Source organism: Phodopus roborovskii, unplaced genomic scaffold (genome assembly GCF_943737965.1).
Source record: "Phodopus roborovskii unplaced genomic scaffold, PHOROB, whole genome shotgun sequence".
Lineage (NCBI taxonomy): Eukaryota > Metazoa > Chordata > Mammalia > Rodentia > Cricetidae > Phodopus > Phodopus roborovskii.
Window position 1 is genome coordinate 2,302,645 of NW_026125506.1, and position 20,549 is coordinate 2,323,193.

The following is a 20,549-nucleotide window of genomic DNA, read 5'->3' on the forward strand; positions in this document are numbered from 1 at the left end:
GTTTTACTCATCAACCAATAAGAGAAACATATACGCAGAAGGGCGTCCCCTTCCATGCAGATCTTTTCTCTTCTGGACCATACAGAACATGGCCCTAGAGGATGGACTTCCCTCAGGAGTTGCCTGCTGCTCTCTGCTCCTCACTTTCCCTGGATGCCAAGCCAAGCCCTTAAAGGTATTCAGGAAAAGGCCCTGGCTGCTCTTGCCTGAGGGCCTTGGCACTGGCTGCCCCCCCCACTGGGAAACGCCCCCCCCAGGCGTGATCTGTTCTCTCCCACAGTTTACATTTGCTTCCGTGACCACCGTTCTCCTCACCTGGAACACTCACTCCATGCAGAGTTGTTTTAACTGGGCTGAGCCCACGCTGCCCCCCCCCCCCCCCCCCGTGAGTGAGGTTGTGCCCACCATTGGGACAGTGTTTTGTGAGTGAATTTCTCTAGCCTCGACCTGGGAGTCACAGCTGGGCAGACACCGTGGTGACCTGAGTGGCTTTAACCAAGCAGAGGGCTGTGGGCTTTTCTGCGCCATCACGGGGAAGCACAGATGTGGGGGCTGTGGAGAGACCAGCCCCCACTTGGAGGTCGAGGAAGGCTGCCGCCTGAGGAAGGGGCTCAGCTGCTGAGGTAAAGGCAGGAGAGGCGAGTGTGGGTCCCAGACCGGGAGCGGCCGCTGCCACACTTGGTACTTGTTTGAGTTCCATTTTAAAAATGCTGAACAAGCATTCGTTGTACATCAACACATCTCCCACCCTGTCCCACCCCTGCCTCTCTGTAGGCCCCTTTGTTCAGTCAGCTGTACTAGTATTCTACACACACACACGCGTGTGCACACACATGCACACACACGCATGTACGCAACACACTCACACGCACACGCACACACACTCACATGCACGCGCACAATACACATGCACATACACACACGCATGCACACACACTCACACGCACACACACACATACATGCAAGCATGCACATGCACATACACACGAGCACATATGCACACACGCGCACAAACATGCACGCACGCACACACATGCGCACACACACGCACACGATTTTTATGTAACGATGAAAAATCATGGGTCCACAAGCGAGAGAAAACACACATTTGTCTTTTGTGATTGGGTCTAATTCACTTAATTAAAATGTTTGTCCCCAGTTTCGACCATCTCGCTGCACACCCACACATGGTGTAACAGCCCCTTCTTTATGGCTGAAGGCGTTCTGTGTGTGTGTGTGTGTGTGTGTGTGTGTGTGTGTGTGCCCGTGCGCGCTCAAGGCCTGTTTCTTAACCATGCCTCTGCTTGGGGTGCCTAGTCTGGATTTGCCTTCGGTGAACAGGAGCTGGAAAGTGCAGCTGCAGTTGGTGGTGTTTCCTTTTCCAGGGTCATGTGGGACGCACCCCCCTCCCATGCTCTCTCCACAGTGGCTGCTCTGGGCTGACTCCCAGCACTGGGTGAGGCTACTCCCTGCCTTTTCACACCCACCCTAGGGAGTCTGAACTCATGCTTGTGCAACAGGCTCTTTGGCTGAGCCGCCCCTCTCCCTGCCCCGTGTTTTGCCTCTGTTGCTGTTTAGCTTTATCTGCATAGCACAGACTGCCCTCCAGCATGCCATCCTCCTGCCTCGTCTCGGGTGCTGGGATCACAGGCGTGAGCCACCGCGGCTGGTTCAGCAAATTGACTCTTAATCACCCTCTTTAGAATCTCTGTTCCTGACTGGAGGGGGAAAGCCTGATTGCTGTTAGCAGGGTTGACCTTTCTGGAGGCGTCAGTGTACATGACGGAAGAGTGATGACGGCTTTCTTCCTTATAAAACTGTGTTTCAGAAAACAAATGTTTTCTCAGCTTTGTTCTACACCCCCACCCCGTGTGTCTCTCTCCGGAGGCAGATTTGTCCCCCCCTTCTTGTCTGGGTCTCTGCGACTACAAAGTCCCCCACAGAAAGGCAGGTCCTTTCTTTGCCTCCCTGTACTGTCCTCAGCATGGCGACCAGTGCCTGGCACTGAGTAGGTGACTGTAAATCTCAGTTGAATGGACTGCAGGTATGGAGAGAATCTCAGGGGGCTCTTCATGTCAAAGGTCACACTGCGATCCTGTAAAAACACATGCGATCTTGGTACCATCTAAACAGGTCATGTTAATAGCTGGGACCTTCCAAGAAGGGATTGCCTTCAACCAAGCTGTCGGGGTGGGTTCCTACCCATCCCTAGTGTTGTGAAAGGGATCTTGCATACCCAGAGAGACTGCGGACGGACAGAGAGAAGGTGGGTGAGGACGGACAGAGTGAAGGCGTGTGTGGGCTTGTACGTTCTTGGATATTCACAGAGCAGAGCGATGGAAAGGACAAGGCAGGGTAGAGACACACGCGGGGACCCAGGGGAATGGAGGACAATGACCTGGGCCTGAGATACGGCTCGGTCAGTAGGGTGCTTGCTGCACCAGCATGGGGCCTGAGCGTGGCTCCCCGGCACCCACGTGAAAGCTGGGCTTGGTGGTTGTGGTGGTATGAATGGATGTCCACTGTAGGCGCTGCGTTTGAGCAGCATCGTTTGGGAAGGCTTGGGAAGTATGGCCTTTGGAGGGAGTGCGTCACTGAGGTGGGTTCTGGGAGTTTAAAGACTCACACCACTTCTGGCTGCCTTCCTCGTTTTGTGCTCGTGGTTGATGAAATGAGATCTGGCAGCACCTGGGTTAGCTGCCATGCCTGCCACTTGCTACCAGGGTGGCAACGGATTCTTATACCTCTGGAATCATGAGCCCTCCCTTCTTGGTCAAGGAGTTTTAGCACATGACAGATACACTGATGCACAGCTGTAATCCCAGCACTAGGGAGGGGGGTTGCCCCAGATGCCTGGAGCCAGCCAGCCCGGCACTCTGGATTGGGTAGTACAAACTCAGAGAGACTCTGTCTTGGAAAACAAGGTAAAGGATGGCAGAAGAAGACACCCAAAGTTGACCAGGCCATGGTCTGATGAAGATGCAGGCCAGGGTCTGTAGACGCAGTGGGAGGGAATTGGTGACATTCAAACCTGTTACTAAGCCCCATCCTTCTGGTCTCTCGCTCCCTGACTCCCGTCACCCGACAGATCCCAGAAACCACACGGACTCCAGGGAAGCCAACTTTATTTAATACAGACCAAGCACAGGTATGGCCTGGTGACCTGCTGGAGCATGTCTCCCTGGGCCCATCCCATGTCATGAGGGTGGCCAGGTTGTCTGGCTCTGGATGGCGGGCCCCAGGAGCCAGGGGTTCTCTCTCTTTCTCTCCAAAACTTTGGAGTAGGGCGTCTTTGGTGGCGGCTGTATCTGGGGAGGCTGGAAACAAACACAGGGAAGATGGAGAATGAGGTGCAGGCTGGGAAGGTCTTGTGAGAAAAACCTGGAGTTCTCCGAGCCTGGAGAAGAACTTAGGAGAGGAACTGGGGGACAGATTTCGAAGGGGACGGTGGTATTTGGATCTGGACGGTACCCGAAGATCCAGGTTTATCATCTTTGCATGAGGCTATGGAAGGTGGTTAAATGTCAACTGTAGGGGTCCCATGGGCTTTTCTGGCCACCGGGGGAGCGCCCTGTCAGGTCACTGTGGACCTTAGTCTCCCCCTCGTCTTCCTCCTCCCTGTTCGTCCTGAGGGACTGGCTATGCCATGAAGTAGTCTCCACAGGCCCCAAACCACAGAGCCCGTCCATCATGGACGGGAACTTCCAGAGCCCAGCCACTGATGTCTTCCTTCTTGCTGAGTGGGTCATAGGAATTGGAAGTAGGCCCACATGGGATCCAAGTGTCAAAGTTAAAGCAACCTGCTCGCCACTGAGCTGAGGCCAGGCCGTTTCAGTTTCTAGTGTGTGTGAATGTGTGTATGTGTGTGTACATATGTGTGTGTGTGTGTATGAATGTGTGTGTAAAACAATGTGTTTGTGTGTGTGAGAAAATGTGTTTGTGTGTGAATGTGCGCATGTCTGTGTACTTATATGTGTGTGAGTGTATGTAAGACAATGTGTTTATGTGTGTGAATGTGTGTATTATGTGTGTGAGAAAGTGTGTGTGTAAATATGTGTGTGAGAAAAATGTTTATGTATGTGTGAATGTGTATATGCATCCATGAATGTGTGCATATATGAGTGGATATGTGTATATATGTACATGTGCATGAACATGCATGTATGTGTGCATTCTATATATATGTACTTTTGTGTATGTATCTGTGTGTATGTGTATATATACATGTATATGTGTGCACATTCCTCTCTCTCTCTCTCTCTCTGTGTGTGTGTGTGTGTGTGTGTGTGTATTTGAGATAGGGTTTTACTACATATCCTAGGCTCATCTTGAACTTGTGGCCCTTCTGCTCAAACCCCTCCGGCATGGGGATGACAGGTATGGAACACCAACCCAGCTGATCCTTTAAATTCTCATTAAGCCTCCAGGCACTGGTTACTGCCCACTAGCCACCCTACTGGAGACAGAGGTGTTGGTTAGGCCACATGGTTCACCCGTGGTCTCATGGCTAGCAGTAGGGGATGGAGGAGCCAGGCCTAGGGTTTGCCTGGAGTGTTTGGTGTGGTTTAGAACCCCAGCCTGGAAATCTGGGAGACATGGGGCCGACACTTCCCGGTACAGTGAATATCCTCTGAGAACATCCCTGAGAGGGAAGAGGACACTTGAGTTAAAAAAATATAATAATAACGGCAGAGACAAGGTGTTCCGCGCCGGTGTGTACCAAGTACCATCTCCTTGTGGACGTGTGCCCTTTACTTGGCCTTTGAAACTGCTTCCCCTGTCCCCGAGAGCATAATAATGTAAATGAATATCAGATCTTTACTTGGTAATTGAGAGCAGAGAGAAGGCCATCCCGAGTCAAATTAATTTGCTCGGATGCAGCCTGAGCCAGTCTCTGCGGAAGGGGCAGTGACTTGACAATGGGCCGAAGGTGTCTGAGCATGGGCTTCCAGGAGGCCTAGGGGCTGTTACAGTGCGTGCATGCGCACTGAGCAGCTGCGTACCACAGCCTTGGGTTTCGAGATTCTGTAGTGGGAGGTTCGTGTTGGCTGAGTAGGACAATGCAGAGTGGCACTGATACCCTTGCTTAAGACGCCCGGGTGTTGGACCTCACGGCGAGCCTTGGAGAGAGATGGGAAGATTACGGAGTTCAGGGTCTCAGGTCTGCCTGAGCGATTTTGAACTCTCTGATCCTTAGTCGGTGAACCTGAGAAACAGGGGTAAATGGTAACCAGTGCTAACAACCTCTTGGGTTATTGTGAGCCGTAACCCATGGCTGATACATGCGTGCGACAGAGGTCAGTGCTCATGTGAGGGATGCCTGTCTGAAGAAGCAGGGAGCAGAGTTGGAGTGCAGAAAACCCTGGCTGCTCTCCCTTTACTTTTGCTCAGGGTTCTGTTCCCGCATGTGTTCCCCATCCCCCACCCTTGGCCCAACTTCTCCCTGCAGATGAGGCAAACGCTGACTCCGCCCCTTGGTGTGCATCCTCCAGTCTGACCTTCAGTGATTCAGTGAGGACCTCCTGTAGGGAGAACGCCACACCAGCCCCTTTCACCCCAAGTGGAAAGAGGTTAAGCAAACGAGACACCATGAGACTGTGTGCATGCAGCTGTATGTGTACACACATGTGCGTGCCTGTCGGGACCAGAGGACAACCTCGGGAGTTGTTCCTCAGGAGATGGATACCCACTTTGCCTTTTTTGGACAGTGTCTCAACTGGGCTGGTATGGATGACCTGCGAGCCACAGCCACTCACTGCCACCACTCCACCCGTTCTGGGGTCACAAGTGCGAGCCACCACACATAGAGGTCTTTACATGGGTTCTGGGGATCGAACTCGGGTCCTTATGCTCGCGAGGCAAACACTGTATTGAGTGAGCCACCACCTAAACCTGTCACTCACTTATTTGCATGCGTGTGGATGCACGTGTGTGCAGATGCCTGCCGAGACTAGTGTCTTCTTGAGCTCCTCTTACATCTTATACGTCGAGTCAGGGTCTCCTCGAACACAGGGCTTATCCGTTTGCTTAGCCCGTCGCCAGCACACCTGCCTGGCTTTCACATGGGTGCCGGGGACACAATCAAGTCCCCGTCCTTGTTGGAAAAGCACTTGCTCCACTGAGCTGCCCACCCGGTCCCTCTGTCACCATCTTTAGCATCAAACCTTCTGGTTTCCCACGCATCCTCCTGTACCATAGAGGGCCATCTGTGACTCCAGCTACAGCCCTGACACCTTGGAGCAAGCTACCCCAAGATTACAGCAGAGCCCCATTTCCCCGAAGGCTGCCTGGCCTGGGGGGTGAGCTCCCCTGCTGTCCTTACCTGCACCGGTCCTTACTGCTGGAGATACTTCCTCATTATACTTTCAACATCATCACATTTCCTCCCCGTGCCAGACTCTCTGTGCTCAGGGGACATGCGCTCGCCACCGTCACCTTGGAGTCTTGGCGCCCTTGGGAAACTCTTGATGCTGTCTGTACTTTTGAAGGAAACGATGGAGCTGGAGGATGAGGAGGAGTCAGAGAGGTGAGCGGGGTCCTCCTTAGACTCTGGGTTCTTTTTCAAAACGGTTTTGATCCCTGAGAGAAAAGAAGAGCGGTCGGCCTCTTCCGTCTCAAAGTGGACGTCCGGGTGTTTCGAAGCCTCCTTCGCCTCTCTGGCAGCCTCGGACAAGGGGGAGCTGGGCTTCCTGATGGCGGGAAGAAAGTCGTCGAAGTCCACTTTGGTCTGGCGTCTGTAATCGAGGCTCGGAAGCTTCCAGCTGCAGGGGTCACGGTCCAGAGTTTCCTCCATCAGATGAGAGAACTGAGGGTTCTGGAAGACGAGAGGTTCCTTCCCAAGGTCTAGGCAGACCGCGTCGTCCACCGAGGACTCCAGACACGGCCTCCTGGGCCGAAGGGCGGGTGACAAGAGAGGGTCCCTGAGTGCCATCGAAGAGCTCAGCTTCCTCCTTGTGCTGGGTCCTGACTCTAAGAGGGACTCACAGGAACCAAACCGCGTCTGCTGCTTGTCAGGTGGCAGGGTGACGTCCTCGGTGCCCTCCGAGGAGATACACTTGAGACTGGTTGACCGCGAGAGACCAGCTGTGGCCCTGGGCTTCCCCTCTGCCCCCAGAGGAGATTTTGCTCCAGCCCTCAGTGCGAGGTCTCCCTCATCGCTGCTGGCTCTGCCCCTCCTAAGGGAGGAAGCTCCGGTGGTCTGGAAAATGGGGAGCGTGGGTCCTTCCCCCAGGTGCAGAGAGGAACCCTGGCCTCTCTGGGCCCTCTTCCTGCGGAGCTCTTCCACAAACTCCGAGAGAGCAGCAGACGGGCTGGGCAGCTTGTCCCTGGGCGCGGGTGACACAGCCACACTCTGAGAACTGGGAGATGAAGACAGAGCACCTGATCTCTCTGGGGTGGTTTTTCTGTGGACAGCAAAGCCTTCCCCATCTCCCAAATGGTAGGGCTGTTGTGGGAAGACTGGGTGGAGAGGCGCAGAAGCGCTCCTCGAGGTCTCTCTGGGAGAGTCCCAGGCTTCACTCAGCACTAACGAAGCTGGCCTTGGCTCCTCAGCATCTCCGACCTCTTTACTTGCCCTGTGCCAAGAAGAAAGATGCAACAGCTAGAAACCACAATTCATACGGTTTTCGAGACCCACATGAGAGCTACTAAGCCTGGGCGTGAGTGTTATTTTGTCTCTGTAAAGGCGGTCCCTGCTGCAGCCTAGAGCGAGTCATGTGATTTCATGTGGAAACTCCAGCTGTGTAAATGACTTTTGTGTTGCTTTCTGAGATGCAATTTCTATCTATAATTAAACCCAGCTAAGTACATTTGAGTGGATAAACACTTTGGCTACTATGGGTGACTTGGACTTATGGGGTACTCTATCTGACACGATAAAACGTCGCCCCAGAGCCTGGTGTGTGATGAGTAAGTAATTAATTTTTCCATGCTTGGAGGGGAAGCATGCAGGATGACTTATTTATTCAAGGCCAGACTCAGAGGGCAGCTATGGCAAGTGGAGCGCTGTAGCATAGTTGTGTCTTCACGAAACCTACGATGGCTTCATGGAGTAGAGGATGGGGGTGGCTGTTAAAAACCATTTCCCCTAAAGGAAAAGGTTCACATAAAATCAACTCAAAGCCAGATCTCTACATGGGGAGATGTAGGGGGCAGTGGGGAGTGGGGTGATGGCGACGAGCAGTCTCTATTCTGGGATGCAGCGTTATCCATTTTTACGTAGCTGCTGAGCATCAGCCTTGAGCTGTGTGTGTGAGGGAATTATAGACCATAAAATAAAGGATGTTCCTTAAAGGAGAGAGGTGACAGACCAGCAGCATTTCCATTAATAAAAACTCCTGTGCCCTCCTGTTAGGGAAACAAGGCCCTGTCCACCCACCAGTGAAATACCACAATATATTTAGAAACAGAAAGGAACCGCTGGATGTCAGGGCTGGGAATGGCAGGCAAAGCTGCCAGAACTGGCCAGGTGGGAGGTGAGGTGTACTCAGGCTCCAGTTGCTTGCTGGCTCTGTGACAATGGGGACAAGTGTAGGAGGTCTGCCTCAGGCCAAAGATGGCCAGGGTGCTGGTAAAAATCATTGAGAAAAGCATCCTGCTCTTGGCTGGAATTTCCCACTTCCACCTCAGTCACAGGTAGCTCATGAGGTGCGGTACTCAGGGATCTGAGCCACAGTGAGATCCTCAGAGGAGATGACCGACAGGAGTTAGGAAGGCGCCGCTAGGCTAGGGGTCTGGGTCTTGGTCAATCCCCATATTCTTAGGTTGTGATTACAGCCCACAGGTGTTAGGCGGTGGAGCCTTGCCAGGAAGGCGCCACTAGGCTAGGGGTCTGGGTCTTGGTCAATCCCCATATTCTTAGGTTGTGATTACAGCCCACAGGTGTTAGGCGGTGGAGCCTTGGGGGTTACTAGCTTTCAGGATGAGCCTCTTGCATGGGATTAGTGCCCCATTTTTACCATTTTACCATACCCCAGGGCTAGGGGAATGGCTCAGTTGGTAGAGTGCTTGCCACACAGATGTGAGGACCTAAACCGGCATATGAAGGCTGGTGTGACAGCTGGCATTTGTCATCTCAGCACTGAGGAGCCAGAAGCAGGTGGGCCCTGCAGACCGCTAGCCAGCCAGCTGTGCTCATTGGTGAGCTCCCGGCCAGAGAGGGAGGCCATCTCAAAACCCAAGGTGGGGGATCCTGAGTCTCCATCTCAGTTCACCTCTGGTACACACACACACACACACACACACACACACACACACACACGCACGCACACACACACAGGACCCCCAGACAACCCAAATGCCCCACACCATTCTTTCAAACCAGGATAGAGAAGAGAGCCACCCATTAGCCAGACAAGGAATCTGCTTGCCTACAGATGTTGAAAAGTCAACTTTCATGGTTTATTAGCCGCTTGGACCATGGCATTGTGTTATCATGGCTCCAAGGATGCTTGAGGCCAGAGCCTCACCCATCCCATGGATTTCTCTCCTAAAGGATCCTGCCAGCATGACACATATGAGATGCCGCCAGACCATCGTGGGTCCTGCCTGCGGTTTCATGGGGATGGAGGGAACGGCTGGCTGCGCTGGGCAGAGCAAGCGTGGGCAATGACAATGAGCCAGGACCTCCCCATCCTCAGCCCCCGTTCTATGCGTCCTCCTACCCTTCAGGGAGCCCCGCTTTCTCTGATCTGTGATGTCGGCCTCATGGGCAGTTGGTTGGGAAAACAAAGGGAAACCTCCTGATTCTGTGCTCGGTACCTGTTCCTCAATCAAGAGGAAGGCAGGGATGAATAACAGCCGATCGCAAATGACTTTGGTTATTACCGTCGCATCCATAACCCTCCACCTCCAGATGTGACCCACCACACAGCCAGGGAAAACTGGCCACCACACGGGCAGCGACCAAGATGTGGACGGTCCTGTGTGTTAAGACAAAAGCTTCACACTTCCCCCACAGCAGCTGTCTTCTTGTCCATGTCCCTGCCTGTCATTTCCTGTCCCATCACAGCTGGACCTGGCTGAGCATTGCCTGCAGAGCCCAGTGCCTGCTTTCCAATCATCCAAAGGCGTGCTTGTGGAGAGCAGTATTTGGAGCATCTAACAGACACAGCCACATACTCGCACATGTGCGCACACACATGCACGTACACCTCTTTGCACATGTGCACACAATGCACACATACGCACACATGTACACATCCGCACACACACGTACACACTCACACACGTGTGTGCACACACATGCAATGCACACACATGCATGCACACCTATTCACACACGTGCACACACACGCACATGCACGTACACTTGTGCACACGTGCATGCACACACGTGTTCACACGCATATGCACACACTCACACACATGCACGCACACACACGCACACGTGTTCACACGTGCATGCACACACACACTCACACACATGCATGCATACACACACCCACTCACACGCACATGCACACACACACGTGATGCAGAGTGGCATTCACTCTCTTTTCGGTTCATTCTCCTTTTTAATAAACAGCTTTGAGCTGTCAGGGCCAGTGGGCTGCTCCCAAGCTGACGAAAGTCATTTCCGTGCTGTCGTGTCCCTGACGGGAGGTGGGGGTGATGAATGTATCTCAGGCCTCTGTCTCATCCATCGCCTGCCACTAGGAGTGGATGATGACATCAAGGGTGCCTGCTGCCTGCTCTCCTAGGACTCTGTCGTCCCAGTTCCCACCGTGACTGCTGGCTTCAGATGCCAGGCCAAGGTAGGAGGCAAAGGAATGGCCAGAAGCCGAAGGAAGACAGGGAGGAAGGACACACACACACACACACACACACACACACACACACACACATACACACACACAGGAGAAGGGAGAGGGAAGAGTCAAAGACCCCAAACGTACATCAGCAGGCTCTTGTCTTTTAGCCCTGTATCCAGTACTCAGCCTGGCTCACAGCGGGTGTCTAGTCAATGCTGGGTCTGTCTAATCGGGGTGGAGGAGAAGGCAGAGAGAGCAAGATGAGAAGAGGAAGGGAAAGCACCTTCACAGAGGAGGGCTGGGAGTGAGAGGGGATGGGGCAGAGCAAGGAAGAGGCAACTTATAGACCACAGGGGTGAGCTCAGCCAGATCAAAAAGCATCTGGAGAGCAGCTGTGGCTACACTGAACATGCACAGGTATTCTTTATTGTCATTTCCCTTGAACAATCTGACCCCTCCTTAGGTCAGGGAGGTCAGTGCTGGGTGTTATAAAGTGGCTGAGGGCTGAGGGGTTCCCTGGGTGAGGTCGGTATGCACCACAGCAGAAGTGTCGGTACCTGTGCGGGTTCGGAAGCCAAGTCCCCAAATACCCAGGGTTGAGTGCTGCCGACTGGCTTCCAGGTGTTGCTCTTACCTAATCTGATCAACACCTGTCTGCCTGTTTGTCCTTGGTAGCTCTGGCGTCGGGGCTGAGGAAGACCCCAGGCTGAGCACAGCTGTTACAGAATTAAACAAACCCTACCCTTGCAGAATAGCAGAGGAGAGGTAGCAACGACCCCTGGCTGTGGTTCACGCTCAGAAGCCAGCTGTGGAGACAGCTACGGGACGTACCCTCCCCCTGCCATGCTGTCTCGTGGATGTGACTCCTGTGTTTCTATCCAGGGCGTGACCACAACAGCACACTCCACGGACATCGACTACAGTTGATGAAGTCATTGTACCGCCTCATCCCGGTATCGTTGCCCTACCTTACGTACGGGCAAACTGAGGCTCGCTGCGGTGGAACCATTGTTCATGGTCTCCATGCAAAGTGGGTTAGGAACTGGACCAGGGCCCTCAGTGACCAAACATCATTCACTCCTTGTCTTTCCCAGGCCCCATGCCCTGAAGGCTGAGGGGTGGGGTGGGCCCATAGCCAGGTCCCGTTTCTCATGTATTTTCTCAAAGTCCATCAAGACACAGTGTGTGAGAAAGGTCAGGTCCAACTCACAGGCCTCTGGCAATAGCATCAGACATAACCATGTGGTGGCATTTGTGATTCCTGCCTCAGTGTCCGGCTGGAGCCAGAGCCAGTTGGAGTGGCAGGAGACTTGATGCAGATGTAAGGACACCACAAGTCACTCCCAAAGGTGAGCTGTCACCCCCGTTCTTTACCCACACCCTGAAGACACAGATATAATTAAAAAGGTCTTACAGTTCTTTAATACTGGTGAGGTCTGGGGTGAGGAATCGGTGAAGATGTCGGGGAGACACAGGAACCGAACCCAGGAGAGAAAATGCTGAAAACTGGCATTGTGCCTGGGACTTAGCACAAAGCATACATTCCTCTGTCGAACTGGCACTGTGCTCCCTGAGGCACACGCCTCTGCACACATGGAGCTCAGAAGGGGTAAGCCGAAGGAGAAGGGCTTAGCTCCTCACCTCCCAGCCCCTCTCCTGCCTTAGCTGTCATTGTTCCATTTTACAAGTGAGAAATTCGAGACTAGGAGGGGCCTGCAGGCTTGCTGAGGAAGCACACAAAGCTGAGATGCTGGTCTGGTCTGGACTGGTCTGTCTCAAGACTGGGTTGACTTACGAAAGTATAAGACAGGCAACCTTCCCCCCTTGGAATGGAATGCAAGTTCGGAATGCGTTCATGAAGAAGGGCTTGCTGTGCAAGGTGTTCTGGGTAAAATGGGAAGCCCGCAGTATGAATGCAGCAGGGGGCTGGCAAAGGGAACTCTCCATTTGTACCGAGCCTGGAGTGCAGGCTGTGTGGAGGCGGAGGATGAGTCAGGCCTTGGAGGAGGGGAGGCAGTGAGTGGCGTTGATGGGTTGGAAGGATAAGTACCCAAGGGATGAGGGATGGAAGGTCCCGCCCGCCCACCAGTTATTAGCTGATTCCATCTGCAAGGCTCCCGGAAGGGCAGGCAATGACTGCTACCTACAGTTCAGCAAAGACAGCAGACTGCGAGGGAAAGGTGCCGCCTGGGGATCAGGACAGAGCTGGAGGTCACCACTGCAAGACAGGGTTCCCACACTGGAGGCAGAAGGGGTTGTGTTGAGCCAAACAAAGGTGGGCTGTGACCAGCGAGGCTGTCCTGGCCTTTGAACCATGAACATGTGGGGCATCCGTGGAGGAAACCAGCCTTCGTGTTGCTGTTGGAAGAACTCGGCTGACTGTTGGATTGACTTTATCAAAAGGGACCACTGCCAGCATAAGGAGGCAAGGCATGTGACATAAAGGTGGTGGTGATGTCTCAGAAGGCCCTGAACCCCGCGCGAATAACAAAGTTACTAAGTACTCACAATGGGGCATTGCAGGGCAAGCTTCCTTATGGTGGAAGGGGGTGCCATCAAAATAACAAAGTTACTAAGTACTCACAATGGGGCATTGCAGGGCAAGCTTCCTTATGGTGGAAGGGGGTGCCATCATGTGGGTCCTAAGATGTCTAGCAGTGTCCCCAAACTCTGCATACTAGAGACAAGTAGGGACTGTCCCCCATGTGGCCAACCTTGCCCCCTGGGAGAAGATCCGGAGCTTCCTGGGAATGTTATCATGGTGCCACCTTGCTCTAACCCATCCAGGATGTGACAAGTTGTCACGGTACACAACACTGGTGACCAACCTCACAGACTAAACACAGACATGGAAGGGAGGAAGCCTGGGGCAGGAAGTACACACACCAGGGACTCCCACCTTCATCAAGTTCAAAGCCACGCCTGTCTGCTGTGCGGGCATCAGAAGCCAGCACCTACCTGGAGGTCCATCTCTGCAGAGAAAGGAGACCAGGACTTCAAAGAGCCAGGAAATCTTGAGGGACACCAGTGTTACCCGATCCTGACATAGGCGGCACCGATACGGCTTTGATCAGCTTTTGGATGTTTTGCCAAGTTCTACCTGCTTGCATCCATACTTCAACAATACGTTTATCTAACAAAACTTGAAGTCAATAAGACTCCGGAAGAATCCCTAGTGATTGATTCCAATGGTTTTATATAAGTTAGAAGTTCATTTAGGTGAGCCTTAGATTTCCGTGTGTGTGTGTGTGTGTGTGTGTGTGTGTGTGTGTGTGTGTGTGTGTGCTAGTGTGCACACATGCATTCTTGATATCAAGTATACATGTTCACAAACACACCGACTTGCTTGTTCAGGACAGAGGTTGATATCCGGTGTCTTGTTCTATGACTCTTTACCATAGTTTTTGAAGCCAGCTACCAGTGAGGCTGGAGCTATAGTTTGGCTAGGCTGTTGGGCCAGTGAGCACGAGGGATCTGGCCATCTCTGTCTCTGCAGTGACAGGCTTATAGACCCACACAGCCACGGGCTTTTTATGTTCAGTAAGCACTTCACCCATTCAGCCACGCGCCTAGCCCAACGTTTCCTATTTTGTGAAAGTTTTACGGGCCTCACCAGCTAGAGCCCAGGCTTCCACACAGGCCAGACGCCTCCTCTTCTGTGTGGAATCCCTTCAGGAGTGGCACGGGTCCTGTGGATGAGCCCTGCAACCCCAAAGACTGCCTTGGTCTCTCTTGTCCATGGTGCGGGGCCAAGGGTTTACGTTGAACATTCTCCTCTGGTCTCAGCACCGTCTCTACCGCCACACCCCCCCCCCATACCAATGAGTCTGTAAAGAACTTTCACGCCCTAGAAAGACACAAAGCCTTCCACACGAGAGGCATGGTTGCTAAGGATGCTTAGAGTGCATTAAATCATCCTGTGCTCCAGTTCTAAGAATACAGAGGGTAAACACCGAGCTGTAGAAATAGGATCAGCAGAGAAGACTGAGCCTACGCTGAATACAAGTTTTTAAGCTAAGACCCATCCATTCACATATCTATAATTAATGAGCTAATTACAAGTGAGTCTTATCTAATCATGGAAGCAGCCCTCCTGACAGGCCCTTGGCTTTAGTCTGGGGCAGAGTAATTGCATTTCCTTGAGTAATACAACTTTACTTAACAAACAATACCCCTCAATTTAGACTTTTTTTGCTAATTCAAGGCAGACAAATAAAATAAAACTGAGTGGGGCAGGGTGGGGTGATTGTTTTCTTATACGAAACAAGATCAAACCAAGAGTATGGGCAGGGTGTTAATAAAGAACACTCCCCAGGAGAGGAGCAAAGCGGCAATGCCATCTTTTAGCCACACCTAGGCAATTAATCTGGGCAGCAATTAGCATGGATTACATGGCAATTAAGAGCCCTATGATTTTGAGAGGTAGAATCTTTCATACAGTGACGTCCACCAGCCCAGCATGCTGGGACACATCCACAGGAGAGAACCCAGAGAGAACTCCAAATGACCAAATGCTAACCAAGAGGTCACCTGTGCTGACTATGGATGACTGACAGGTCCCAACACTGACTATGGGTGACTGACAGGTCACAGTGCTGACTATGGATGACTGACAGGTCACAGCGCTGACTATGGATGACTGACAGATCACAGTGCTGACTATGGATGACTGACAGGTCACAGCTCTGACTATGGATGACTGACAGGTCACAGTGCTGACTATGGATGACTGACAGGTCACAGTGCTGACTATGGATGACTGACAGGTCACAGCTCTGACTATGGATGACTGACAGGTCACAGTGCTGACTATGGATGACTGACAGGTCACAGCTCTGACTATGGATGACTGACAGGTCACAGTGCTGACTATGGATGACTGACAGGTCACATTGTTGACTATGGATGACTGACAGGTCACGGTGCTGATTATGGATGACTGACAGGTCACAGTGCTGACTATGGATGACTGACAGGTCATAGCAGCCTGTGAATCCTACCAATGGTGAGGCTGAGGCTGAGATACAGGGCTGAGCTGACCAATCATGCCGCGACTGACATAAGTCAATCTGGCTGGCTGGGTAGACACCCTGTTGATAAAGTTCTTGCTGCCCAAGGGTGAGGCCTCCAGTGTGGATCAGCAGGACCCATGTAAAGCCAGAGGGAGCAGCGTCTGTAATCCTAATATTCCTGCAGCAAGAGGGGAAGCAGACACAGAGGACACTTCCCAGAAGCCCAAGGGTCAGCTAGCCTGTCACACATCTGTGCACAGTGAGAGACCTTTTTCACTCACACGAAGGCAAGACTCAACGCTAGAGCTGTCCTCTGACACCAACGTGTGCTCCATGGCACACACGTGCCCATCCACAGACCACAAAAAGGAAATGAGATCGACCAGCCTCCCCTCCATCCTTCCAAGTGCATTCCTTGCCAGCCTCAGTTTACCTATCGCCAGGCTCCCTGTCTGCTTTTGGGCCAGCGTGCTCTTGGGGCTGAACCTCAGGTCTTAAGCCCCATGTACAGGTCAGTCCATCCTTTCTTTCCCACATCGCCCCGCCTGTGATAGGAACCAGCAGGTCCAGTCCGCCCCCTTGGCTCTGGAGGCACACGAGCTGAGTCATGAGGTGGAGAAAGAGAAGGCAATCAAGAAACCCGGGCAGTGCAACCACACTAGAGCAAAGAGCCAGAGAGTCAAGAGGACCAAAGCAGCAGGCATGAGCAAGGCTGAAAGTCGCAAGGAAGGAAGGGGGAAGCTGACTCCACAGTCTGAGGTGAGGGTTCCCTGGGGGCACCGCCAGCTGGCTTACACGTTTAAACTCCACCTCCATAGGGCGTAGGTCAAGGAAGTTGATCATAAACAGACAGTGGGCATGGCTGCGATTTAATAAAACTTTATTGACAAAAACAAGACGAAGGCCAGATTTGGCCTGTGCTCCTGGTGAAAGGAGCCATGGAAACCGGATTACCATCGTGAGGGACCCCGCAGGCTGAAGTACAGAGGAGGGGTCAGATTTCAAAGCCTTTGCCAGAGCCCAGGAGAGGAACTAGGATCACTGGATGGCGGGTGCTGGGGCAGCTGTGAGTGTAAGGGACCCGCTGAGACAGGGATAATAGGCTGAGGGGAATCAAATGGAGTGATTGATGACAGTCAGAACCCCAATGGCATGGATGACAAGGGTGAGTGGGGCAGATGACTGCCATCAGCACATCTTAGGGGACAGGAGTGTGGGAGACACACTCCCAAGAGGCCGGGGCGCACCACCAAAGACATTCAAACCTGAGGTAACACCAGAGTCACTGTGCTAGACTCGAACGCTTTTGTAGCTGGGGAGTCGAAAATCACAAGAGAATGAATTGCTGTCCAGGTAAGGACAGCCAAGCGGGAGGCAGTACCTGGACACCCCAGCATTTGCAGAGAGGGTAGGAGGGAGGAGATCCAGAACAGTGTGTGAGTGGCATCTAGGGGGAGAGTTGTTGGCAAGGTTATGAACAGAGCTCTACGGAGAGCTGGACACTTCTGACACTGAGGAATTGTCAAGAACAAGAACGGGAAATGGGCTCTGCTGCGTCTCTTTGAAAGCTGCTGCTACAATAAGGAAGTTCATGGTAAAGCACACCTTCAATCCCAGCACTGGGGAGGCAGAAGTAGGCGGATCTCTGTGAGATTGAGTCCAGCCTGGTCTATAGGGTGAGGTACAGGACAGCCAAGGCTACACAGAGAGGTCCTGTCAAGAGAGAGAGAGAGGAAAAAGGAAGCAAGGAAGGAAGGAAAGGAGGAAAGGAAGACAAAAACAAAGGTCTGGTGAAGTGGCGAGGGTTTCTGGGTAAGATAAACTGAGGCACATATATGGAGACAGGCAGTGAGGGGGGTACACAGACCTCCCGTTTGAGGAGCCTGGGTGTGAGCACAGGAAGAAGGGAGTCAGGTGAACTGTGAAGCGATGGGCCAACACAGGAAGGAGAAGACCCTAGAGCAGGGTGGGAGGCGGGAGGGAGGGCGGGGTGCTGGACGGAGGGAGCAGAGTGTTAACTGTCTCACAAGTGAGTGTGGTGACTGAGAAGTGTTGATGCCCATCTGAGCACTGCACGCAGGTGGGCCCATGGAGGACTGTCGGCATGTAACAGAACCCGTGACCAAGACGGGACACAGTAGGACTCAGGGAGCGGCAGCCTCCACCCCTACCCTCCCCGGTCAGCCATGGAAGCACCCCTGCCGATTGTTCTGAGCTCCTGAAGCAAGTCAAATGCTGCCACCAGCACATAAGCTCCCCCTCTGGGGCCCTGGAGGTAATTTAGTGTCTGTCTCCAGAAAGGCTCACATTTATCAGTGGCAGCTGCTTGGTCCCAGCTGGCCATAAGTCACAAAGCTTTGGGTGTATTTCTCTGCAGTTGGAGTCCTCTTGTAAATAATAGGGAAATGCTCTCAGCTCCTGGCAGAAGTCTGCCCTCTCTCTCTTCTGTCGTTAGAGTGACCTTCCTTTTCAGCAGAACTGGAAGCGTCCAGGAAGCTCACTTACGGACTCCTCCCAAGCACCAGGTGAGACAGGGCCAGGTGTGCAGGAGCCCTCCCCCACCTAGGGTGGGACCGGTGCTGACTTTGTGATACACAGCCATTCAAGTTCAAAACACAAGAGCCCTTTAACCTGGGGGATCAACACATAAGAGCATGGCTTTGTTGAAGCCTGACAAGTTGGTGGCAGAGGTCTAAAAAGCACCAGAAGGTGAAATATGGCGATCATAGTTAATAAAGCAACTGGTCCCTTGCGAAGCCCCTTCCATGAGGTTGGAAGAGGACAAGATAGAGTCAAGGGTCCATAAAGAAGGAACCCAGACACACTCTGGGTGGAAGGACACCATGAGCATTTATGAGGCGCACACACCACACATTGCGTCCGTCCGCTATGCCTTCTGAAACCTCACAGAAGTGCCATCAGCCATGAGTGTGAGAGATGTTTTAAATATGCAGACAGAGAGAGGTGAGGCACACACACACATGCGCACACACACGCACACACAAACACACACATGTACACACACAAGTACACACACGCACACACATGCACACACACGCACACACACAAACACACACATGTACACACACAAACACACACATGTACACACACACAAGTACATGCACACACACGCACACACACAAACACACACATGTACACACACACACACCTATTGCTGAGGGCACAATCAGTTCAGTTGCAGAACGCAGGGAGCCCAGGAAACTCTCCTGCAGCTGGCTGGCTGGCTTATACAGTGCCAGAAGGTGCTGCGTAGTCTGGTGATGTAGAAAAGATCTCAATAACTTATCCATTAGTTGACCCTTCATGTTGCGGAATCACCCTGCTGGCAAGATGGCCCACTGGCGTAACAGTGGCAACCAGCCACCTCCTGACTGCTTATGAGACCTGCTCCACGAGGCGGGGTATTCACACCTGGCGATTTGAGAGCCTACTATGACGTGCGTTCAGATGGCGGCTTTGGAAGGATTCAAACCTGGGTTCAAAGCCGGGCTTCTCCTCTTATTTGCTGTGTGACATTGAGTGAATTACTGGCCCTCTCTGAGTCACAACAAATAGCGAACTATTGCCAAACGTAATTCATGTTTCTACTCCAGGCTCTGTGCTGTGGTCAGTTAATCATTTGCTCAGCAAGTATTTATGGAGTTAATAGCTTGTGAACCAGCCCTGGGGACACAGGCAAGGGTGCCTTACTACAAATGCAACACTTCATGCTGCTCCACCCACATTCCTGTCCTGGGATACAGCTGGCTTGACTCAGGACTAGCAGGGGACAGAGCAGGGAGCTCAGGAGATACCGTTGGACATTGCCAGAGGTCTGCCAGGCTCCGCCCGGTCACCTTCCTGCCGAGACACCGTACTTCCTGGCAATTGCCATCAGAACAGGCTGGTCTTATCTGCGTCTGTTCCACATGGCAGTGGCTTTCCTATCTGTCCCCTGTCACCACAGTAGCGGTGAGCGGTTCGTCTTAGTTACATGTCTGCTGTTTCCGACTCACGGACATTAGGCCCTGATTACACCAGGGCCGCCCTTGCAAGGGAAAATAAAATGGGCACAGAGAAACAGAGCTGAAATGCAGATAGCAAAGGACAGAGGCCATGCCACTGGGAAAAGACTGTGACACCCAGTGAAGAGGTCTGCGCTGCTGGAGATCTCACGGAAGTGTGGGCGTCCTATTTTGAGACCTCACCAAACTGTTGGTGGGATTGCAAACTGGCGATGCCACTATGGAAACCAGTGTGGAGAGCCCTCAAGAAACAAAATATATTTACCGTACGGCCCAGCTATACCACACCTTGGCTTATGCCCAAAGGACTTTGCACCCCACCCCACGGATCTTTCCTAAGATACAGTCAGGCTCTTTGGTGCTCTACTCACAATCGCCAATAAAAAAGGACACAACATAAACACCATTCAACTGACAATGAGTAATGAAAGCGTGGCACATTTATACACCGTGGAATGTAAAGAAGCGCAAGCTTTTCAGGCAGATGGATGGAACTAGAAAAGATCGTGTTAAGTGAGGCAACCCAGACCAGAAAGACTAACGTCACAGGCTCTATTTCACCTTAGGCCCTCAGTTCAAGATCTTCAGATACGAATAAAGATCCCAGAGTGACTACAGAAGTCGGGAAAGCAAAAAGGGCACCGTAGTGAGGGTGGGTGGGAGTCTAGCAGGGTACAGGTGATCTGAGGGAGGAAACGAGAAAAGGGGACTCTAATTCGGGAGTGGAGAAAGATGCGTACAGAAAAAGGAGGGCGGAGGGT

General features: G+C 52.5%; 1 protein-coding gene across 1 annotated transcript in view; it reads right to left on the reverse strand.

Moving 5' to 3' along the window:
* Nucleotides 1-6,334: 6,334 nt before the first annotated feature.
* Nucleotides 6,335-20,549, reverse strand: part of Myo18b (myosin XVIIIB) — a 189,161-nt gene continuing 174,946 nt past the window's right edge. Inside the window, exon 48 of the mRNA XM_051176362.1 lies at nucleotides 6,335-7,574. Coding sequence (XP_051032319.1) covers nucleotides 6,335-7,574 — 1,240 coding nt within the window. The remainder of the gene's footprint in view (nucleotides 7,575-20,549) is intronic.